General features: G+C 46.3%; 1 protein-coding gene across 1 annotated transcript in view; it reads right to left on the bottom strand.

Moving 5' to 3' along the window:
* Positions 1-1,930: 1,930 nt before the first annotated feature.
* JAK1 (Janus kinase 1) overlaps positions 1,931-8,863 on the bottom strand; it is a 24,950-nt gene continuing 18,017 nt past the window's right edge. Inside the window, exons 13-23 of the mRNA XM_010007966.1 lie at positions 8,802-8,863; positions 8,405-8,540; positions 7,851-8,002; positions 6,332-6,482; positions 5,445-5,539; positions 5,153-5,345; positions 4,652-4,776; positions 4,121-4,293; positions 3,574-3,691; positions 3,194-3,304; positions 1,931-2,169 (exon numbers count right to left, since the gene is read on the bottom strand). Of these exons, the coding sequence (XP_010006268.1) occupies positions 2,068-2,169; positions 3,194-3,304; positions 3,574-3,691; positions 4,121-4,293; positions 4,652-4,776; positions 5,153-5,345; positions 5,445-5,539; positions 6,332-6,482; positions 7,851-8,002; positions 8,405-8,540; positions 8,802-8,863 (1,418 nt within the window). The 3' untranslated portion in view covers positions 1,931-2,067. The remainder of the gene's footprint in view (positions 2,170-3,193; positions 3,305-3,573; positions 3,692-4,120; positions 4,294-4,651; positions 4,777-5,152; positions 5,346-5,444; positions 5,540-6,331; positions 6,483-7,850; positions 8,003-8,404; positions 8,541-8,801) is intronic.

Raw genomic sequence — 8,863 nt, forward strand, 5'->3', positions numbered from 1 at the left:
AGGGAAAGGTTGTTCTGAAGACAGCATGTTCTGATTACCATTCCTATGGATGTTACACTTTAAAATCTGTTTATTACTAAAAAAAAGATACAGAGTGGAGAAAAAAAAATATCTTTATTAGATTCCTTTGTATAAAGAGTAACAAAGTGCTTACAGATTCAAATCAGGTTCCTAAGTGACATACAGAAAAAAAAAAAAAAACCAACAAAAAAAACCAAAACAGGTAATACTGTAAAAATAAATCTGACCTCATGGTAGCTCTTACTTACAATTTTATATATATTTATAGATGTGTAGTTCAAGACATCTTTCTGTTATTGCCAGAACTGAGTATATCACCTCAAAAGCCTTTTTCAGAAATCCAGGTGTGGTGGGAAAACATCACCCCTGACTATCAGCAGAAGGTTTCCAGTTAAACTGTGGTGGTGCTGCAGAGCCTGGTGGGTTGACAGAACAAGAGTGCAGAGTCCTCAGCTTGCCTTGCCTGCAGGGACAGCCCACAGCTGGTGCTGACAGGAACACCTACATGGTCCCTGTCGGGCCCCCCCAGCTCTCCCTGGGGATAACAGGTTTGGTTTGAGTCTAAGTCTTAACTAACTACAGGCCCATGTTGTTCTGTGAAGATGAATCATCTCAGGCCAAAGAAGCAGCCTTTGCAGTGCCTGAAGGTGCTGCCCAAAGCAATTCCTGACCAAGGCAGGGGTTGTGCACCCCAGGTGGCACAAAGGGTTGGTGTCTTGGTGTTGCCTGGGATGCTGGCCCTGTTGCTCAGTCCCTTCCTCTAGCTCATGACTCCTTGTGAGGGGCTGTGCTTCCTCACCTTCTGTGCAGATTCCCTTTCTTTTCCATCCTTCCCTGGGTACATCCCACTCTGCTGCACTTCAGGCAGGACTGGCTCCAGCAGCAGGGGAGGCTTTGGTGGTACAAACCTGGCCTTGGGGAGGCAAGGGCTAAACTGGGAAAAGAGAATCCAGCTCTCCAGCCCCTGGGGTTCTTGGGGAAGTGCAGAACTATGCATGCTGATCAGGCTTGTTCTGGTTAATTTTTTAGCACAATGCTCAAGCAAGGTTTTTAGAAAATACAGGTAAGAGCTCAGAACTGCAGCGTGGTTGAGACAAGCTGATTATTTTGCCTTCTTGGGCTTCGTTAATGTCAGAGTTGTTTTTTCTTACTAAGATTTAAGTGCACAAGAGACATCTGTTGGCCACCATAGAATCATAGACTCTTAGGGGTTGGAAGGGACCTCGAAAGATCATCTAGTCCAACCCCCCTGCCAGAGCAGGGTCACCTAGAGTACATCACACAGGAACGCATCCAGGTGGGTTTTGAATGTCTCCAGTGAAGGAGACTCCACAACCTCCCTGGGCAGCCTGTTCCAGGGCTCTGTCACTCTTAGAGTAAAAAAATTTTTTAGGATATTCACCTTGAACCTCCTATGCTCCAATTTGCACCCATTACCCCTTGTCCTATCACTGGTCATCACTGAGAAAAGCCTAACTCCATCTCCCTGACACTCACCCCTTACATATTTGTAAACATTGATGAGGTCACCCCTCAGTCTCCTTTTCTCCAAGCTAAAGAGACCCAGCTCCCTCAGCCTTTCCTCATAAGGGAGGTGGTTTGGGTTTTGTTTTTACACTTCCTCAAATCCCCATAACAAGGATGAAACTCCTGCATCACACCTTCTTTCTGTCCACCAGTTTAGCCATTCAGGGAACAAGCAGATTAGTTCTAAATGCTGCAAATTGCCCTTAGAACTTCAGCATTTCTGACACTGCATCCATCGGGGTAGTTATTTGTGTCAAGACCATCATCAGATGAAGCTAAAACTGCCCTGCAATAACAGCAGCAAAAGGAGTTAAATTTCTTGTTTCTCCCATACCTTTTAATTCATTTGATCCAACTGTTGACTAAAATTAAAAAGGAAAACTGTTGGAAAAAGAATCCTTTAAACACATTAGCACAGTCAGAGTACAAATTACAGTAGTTAAAAAAAATATGAAAAGACCCTGGGCATGTATATATTTGGCCACACATTGAAAGTACTGACAGTATAAAAACAAATAATTACATTTTACTCATAATTGTTTCAAATCCTTGGATCAGATTGTGGAAGGTTGTCCGCTCATCATGCTTGAGTATCCAGCACTTCCTCATCAGCTGGTCCACCTAAGGACAACAAAAAAGACATTTTTAAAGGAGGCATGAACCATCTCACTTGTTATTCCAGTAACAGCTATGGAGCAGGGTCTCAGTACTATGAAATGGAGAACAAGGACAAGAACGTGCCTCTTGATTTTGATCAGAATTGCCAGGTATCTGTCACCAGGGTTTTTTTTTGAGGTAAAGGTGTGTTTTTGTCTGAGAGTGCCAAGAGTTAAGGCAGTAGAGGTTCAGGCAGCTTAAAACAAGGCAACAGCTCAGTCACAGTTTCAGGAAGGGCTCCAGCAGAGCTGTGGGTCTGCAGCACATTCCAGGGGCAGGAGGAGGCAGGATGGGCCTCGGGCTCTGCTAACCCAGGGGCAGCTCCCTCTGGGCTGCTGCACACTCAGATCCCAACCATCAGAAAGGTTCTGAATGACTTTTACATGGATCCAGACACTACAGCAAAGTTCTTCATCCCTCTGAAGGAAGGTTGTCAACTTGGGAATGACAGTGTCAAGGACCCTTTAAAAATAATGCTTAAAAGACTTGGAAATGCCTTTATAGCAGCTCACCTGAGGAGTCACTACTGAAATGGGCCTGTGTTGTCCCTGAACAACCACCCCATGTGCAGCCTTCCAAGCTTGTTGACCCCTTCTTCTGTCCAACTGAACACTCTACAGCCATTTAATGTGGACTAGACTTCCCTGGCTTCAATACATACACCTGAAGTTTAACACTATTTGATATTTTCAGTAAGTCCTTCTAGAGTTGAAAAGTGAACAATATTAACTCTTTGGATAACAAAATGCCAGCGACAGACAGTTCAGAGAACAAGCTTAGAATTCAAAGTGATCTTGGCAAACTGCTGAAGTGGTCTGAAATGAATGGGCTGTAACTCAAGAAATACCAGTGCAAGGCACTTAGCAGCAATAATCAACTGTACAAACAAAAGTTCTGAAGGAAGGATCTGAGGCTTAGGGAGATGCACAACCCGAGCCTGAGTCAACATGGACAGGGTGGAGGGAAGGGCCCTGCTCCCCTCACTCACCTCCTCGGGGCAGTTGGGCGGCCGTGGCAAACGCTTTTCTTCCTGCAGGACACGCACCAGCCGCGCCACCGTCATCTGTCCCTGCGTGGGGCCAATCATCTTCAGGAACTCCTGTGGGAAGAGCAGGAGTCAGCTCTGCAGCCCCTGAGCTGACACAGACCCCCATCCTGAGCTGACATGAAGATGACATTAGAATCTCCAAATGAAAATGAACAGTAGCTGCTCATCACAGTTCCTCACAGGCTTTAGTTAAATTCAACCACGGAGGCTGTTTTCCTAAGATAAAGAGATTCATTCTGCTTCTTGTTTCCAAATCGAACAGCCTTGAAAAATTAATAAACAATCTGATTTAAGAAGGCATTTCTTTCACAGCCACTTACTGCCATGGGACTGGACTCGGAGTCACAGTAGGTGAGCAGCTCATACAGGGTCACCCCAAACGACCAGACGTCCGAGGCGATGTAAAACTTGCTCTGCAGCAAACACTCCGGGGCGTACCTGGGGACACGACACAGGGCATCAGACCCAGAGCTGCACACACCTGCTCAGCACACAGGAACTGAGCCACCCAAAGAGGCACCTTCAGCACTTTTAGAGTCCCCCTCTATAAATCAATGTTCCCACAGGGCTTGGGATGCCACAGAAATAGTAAATAAGGCACAACTGTTAGACAGCAAGTCACTGAAACTACAGAACAAAAATCAAGATTGTAGGAAAATGAGTCATTAAGTGCAGGAAGAAATAACATGAGAGTTTACAAGTAGAGTTTACCAGGTGCCTCTTCCTTGCTCTGATGTTGGATCCTTATTTAGGCCTCTTACCAAAACAGGAAAAATCTGAAGGAAGCCTAAAAGCCTCAGTCAGTGGGAACAGACAAGTTACTCAGCTGCACAGTCTGGTTAAGGAACAGGAGTTGTAAGTTACTACCAAAACACGGGGCTGTCCAAGTCGTCCTTGACAGTGTAGTACTCCTTGTCAGTCTCGATGGCCTTGGTGAGACCAAAGTCTCCAATCTTCACTCTGTTCTCACTTTCAACAAGGACATTTCTTGCTGCTAAGTCACGGTGCACATACTGACGGGAGCCCAGGTAGTCCATTCCCTAGGAGAGAAGAAAGCTTTCAGGCTAGTTCCTCCAATACTTCACTAATTTTTTCCAGGTTGTCCATCTGTTGGCACTTCTCAGGGTCCTCTTCTAACACACCACCCCCTTAAACTCAGGCCTTTGGGTTCCTTATCTCTTGAGACCCTGTTCCTGCTTAGTGCTTTTTAATTTTCAGCTGAGCAGCCACCCCCTTCAGACCCTTCTCTGCAGCACGGGAGAGATGGCTCTAGGATTCAGGTGCTTGGGGACAAAGCAAGGAGGACAGGTTTGTTCATCAAGCCTCTCGTCCCCTCCCTCTACTCAAACATTAAACTCCTCAAGCAGGAGCTCAGGAAGGCTCTGGTGCCAGGCTCACCTTGCAGATCTGAACCGCGTATCTGAGAAGCTGTTTGAGATTGATCTTGTTCTTGTTCCGGGGGAGATACTCCTTTAGGCTCCCAGAAGGAAGGAATTCCATGATGAGTTTAATCCCACTTCCTCCTAAAAACAGAGCATGTTTAATGTACAGACAAGGGACCCTTCTCACATGATTAACACCAATAACCAAGCCCACAGCACTGGCAGCATCTTTAACAACATGATGTGACCGTGGCCAGACCATGGGCCAGATCCCATTGTCCCAGATCCAGAGGAAGATCTGCACCAGGCAGGACAGTTAACAAACATGAGGTTCTTCAAGTTTTAAAATACTGTTGCTCACATCCAAGACTTTGGAGACAAACTGCTGCTTTTTCTATGGAGAAAGATATCTAAACCTTTAAGATTGACCTGTTTGGCTTTTAGAAATGCTTCAATTTTGAAAGGAAAACCCATGTACATTTAGTGTATTCTTTTCACATTCTACATGAAGATTTACCATCCTCTGTGCAAATCCCCTTGTACTTGACAATGTTCTCATGGTAAAGATTCCTCAAGATTTCTATTTCCTTCTTGAGATCAGCAATGTGGTTCCCTCCACTCTCTGGCTTTAGGGATTTCACTGCCACTTGCTCCCCTGTATTGTCGCCCTCTGGGTCGTATCGGCAGAGTTCAACCTTGCCAAAGTGGCCCTAATTGGACAAGAAAAGAGCAGTAATTAACACAGCACTCACTAACCACTATTTCAGGTAGGTATGATTCCCACCTTCCTGTGCCTGAGCCCCTCTTACCTCTCCCAGATCACGGATTCTTTTCAGGAACCTCTTTTCGAAGAGTGTGGGATCCACCTCTGTCATGGGTTTCTTCTCTGAGACAATATCAGGATCTGGGAGTGAAGAAAAAAAGTCACAGGTCAGGCAGGTTCCTGCAACAGCACCTTGGTCTTGACGCCTCAAGGCATCCTTGCTCCAGCCAGTCTGCCACCTTTACTGTCTTTGTATCCCTCTTGTCACAACTTTTCATATTTAAATCCTGCCTCCTCCTCGGCAGGGAATTCCCTCCATTTTGTATGTGCCAGTGGATCCCCTGCTGATGCTCCTCACTGTGGGAGTAGCTCCCTGGGTCTTTTGCAAGATTCTGAGTCTGTTTTCTCTTGGTGTACTTCAAAGAATCACAGAACAGTTTGGGTTGGAAGGGACCTTAAAGATCATCTAGGTCCAACCCCCCTGCATGGGCAGTGACAACTTCCCACCCTGTAGTAGTTATTCAGCTTCCATATTATTTATACTCTGTAGTAATCTCAACAGAAATTAATTAGAAGCAGAGTTATCTGTGCTAATAATACTCTGATTCAGTGAAGAGAGTCCTATGGAAATCTCAAGGAGCTCAAAGATTGTCTTGAAAGGAACTTCAGCTGCTGTACAAAGTCTGGACCATTGAACCAAGTGGCAGTAACAGCAACACAAGTGAGGCCCCACACTCCTGTGAACTCAACACCCACATCCCATTTGCGCCTCTCCATGGGAGGGTTCACCCCTCTGCTGTAAGGACACAAATGTTCTGCCAGCACAGCCATGCACAGGAAGAATGCTGCTGCCAGGTGCCCAACTCAGCCACAGAAACCAGCCTTCCCTTCCCCTCCCTCCCTCCCGCTGACAGGCAGACCCCCAGGCCTTACTTTGCTCCTCCAGTTTGTTGATGTCTCTCATGATGGCCCTGAAGAAGGGTCTCTGGTGGGGGTCGTAGTTCATGCACTGATTCATCAGGTCAGCAAGCTCCTTGCATGAGGGTGTTGCCAGCACAAAATGCCCCTCATAGAACCTCTCCTTCTGCAAGGCACAAATGGAAACTCTTAAATCAATTTTAGCTTTTAACTTCATAAACCCACGTTCTGCACCAGAAGATGTGACCATTAGACCCTTAACTCAGTGGGAACAGTCTCACAATGGTGCCAAGAAATCACCCTTTCCAGCAATGATTCTAAACCATCTCCTGCCAGTAGAGAATTCGTGTTGTGCTGAATGTGGTGTAGTTTGGAGGAAACATTTAAAACACATGAAGTTTCTGACATGTGCAGATTTCACCATTCAGATTTTCCTGCCAGGTTTGCCACGTTACTTGTGCACCAGGGAAACACTTGCCAAGGAACCAACCCAACACTGTCTGCTCTCCACAACCCCTGAGGTTTGGTGCAGCTGGGATGAGGGTGGACTTGTGTTTCTCCAGCTCTGCAGAACCACCCCTGCTGACATGTGCAGGAAGCAGAGAGGGGCCCAGGCAGCCAGTTCCTGTCAGCTCCCTCCTCGCAACACAACTTGGACAGTGACTCAAGGACTCAGTCATTTCCTTCAGAGGAGCAGCAGCTGCCTTGGTCCATCCCCTTTCCCAACACAGCAGAACTTCAAGAGAGAAAAAGCACATTTGGAGCACAAGCTGAGGGACTCTGGCAGTGATGAACAGCAGCTGCCAGCAATAAGGCACCACAAGATTTATTTCAATTTTTCTTCAGATTTCAGAGGGAACAATAATGGTGTCCCAGAGGAGACCAGTCCTGAACCAATGTCCAAAAGGAACAGGCAAGAACAGAACCTGCTTTTAAGCAGAACCACAGTTAGTTTATAACTGGACACAGGTTAGAAAACAGCAGGTGTGAGAGCATCAGAAGCTCTGGTTAGTTATTACTATGCTGAGTTTGGAACATCACTAACAAGGTCAGGTTGAAGGAATAATAAGCAATTTTTGTAGTAAGGACAAGAATTCCTGCTGCCTGTCTCAACAGGACAAAGGGGAATAGTTTTACATTAAAAGAGGGGAGATTTAGGCTAGCTACAAGGAAGGAATTCCTTGCTGTGAGGGTGGGGAGACCCTGGCCCAGGTTGCCCAGAGAAGCTGTGGCTGCCCCAGCCCTGGAAGTGTTGAAGGGCAGGTTGGATGGGGCTTGGAGCAACCTGGTCTTTTGGGAGGTGTTCCTGCTCACTGGAGAGGGTTGGCCTAGGTGACCTTTAAAGGTCCCTTCTAACTCAAACCAGTCTGGGATTCTCTAACCTGTGGCAACTGAGATGGTCCAGCCCTTGATCACATACAGCTCAGCTGATTTCCATGTCAGCTGAAAGCAGCTCAAAGTGGGGACAGAAACCACACTGCCCAAGAGGGTATGTGGGAGATGTCAAGGTGAAGTTTATCTGTCATGATTTTACCTCAGCCAACGTCTTGTCTTTCAGTGGTGTTTCTCCATTGTAGCAGATCTCCCACAGGGTGGTACCAAAGCTCCACTTGTCTGCTGCCACACTTAAATTCTTGGAGTCTTCAACACACTCCGGTGCAATCCAGGGGATGCGCTCAACACATTCTGAGACAACACAGAACCAAAGCATTTGGGAGCTCATACCAGAGGATTAAAAAAAAAACCCCAGCCTTCTAAATTATTGTCTTAACTAAAATAAAGCTGTAGTGTTTGTCCAGTTTGAGGGAAATCTTGATTCCCAAATCCCTGCTCTCAGAAGCCACGTTTCTGTGGCTTTGACACGCTACAAAATACTGAGATTCTTTCAATATTGTCTCACTAGACTTGACATGATTTTAAGAGAAATGGCTACAACAACACCCACCATCAGCAACCCCCTTCCTGCCATGTAGATTTCAGGTTCATGGAAGCTGGTAACTATTCTAGAGTCAGTTCTACTTGGTACAAACAGTATTTCTTCCTCTTCCCCATCACCCTGCAGAGAGAACTCTGCCTCCTGCTCCATACCTTGTCTGGACAGCACAGTTATTGGGATTCCTGGGTCACTCAGCTTTATGAAAGGCCCGTATTCTGTGTCAATTCCCTCTCTTGCCAGGAGGATGTTCTTAGTACACACATTTCCATGTACCAAGTCCTTATCCTCCTACGGAAAGGGAGGAAAAGAAGAGTGAGTGCAGGAAGCTCTGGAAGTGCTCCAAGACACCTACAGCACAGGGGATCACTGGGAAATACTCCAAGCTGAAAGCCAAACTGCTGCTTGGAAGAAATTGTCCTAGGGGAAAACCACAGAAAGGAAGAGTAGGGAAACATACTGTTCACACTTAAGTATTTGTAGAGCTGATACATTTTGGAAAAGACAGAGAGCAGCAGCTCCAGGCAATGCTCTGTCAAGGTATCTTCTTACCAAGTAGCTCAGGGCACTGGCAAGTTGCTTGGCAACCTTGAATTTCCAAGGAGTTGTCAGGA

The sequence above is a fragment of the Chaetura pelagica genome, unplaced genomic scaffold, assembly GCF_000747805.2.
Source record: "Chaetura pelagica isolate M959 unplaced genomic scaffold, ChaPel_1.0 scaffold212, whole genome shotgun sequence".
In the NCBI taxonomy this organism is placed as follows: domain Eukaryota; kingdom Metazoa; phylum Chordata; class Aves; order Apodiformes; family Apodidae; genus Chaetura; species Chaetura pelagica.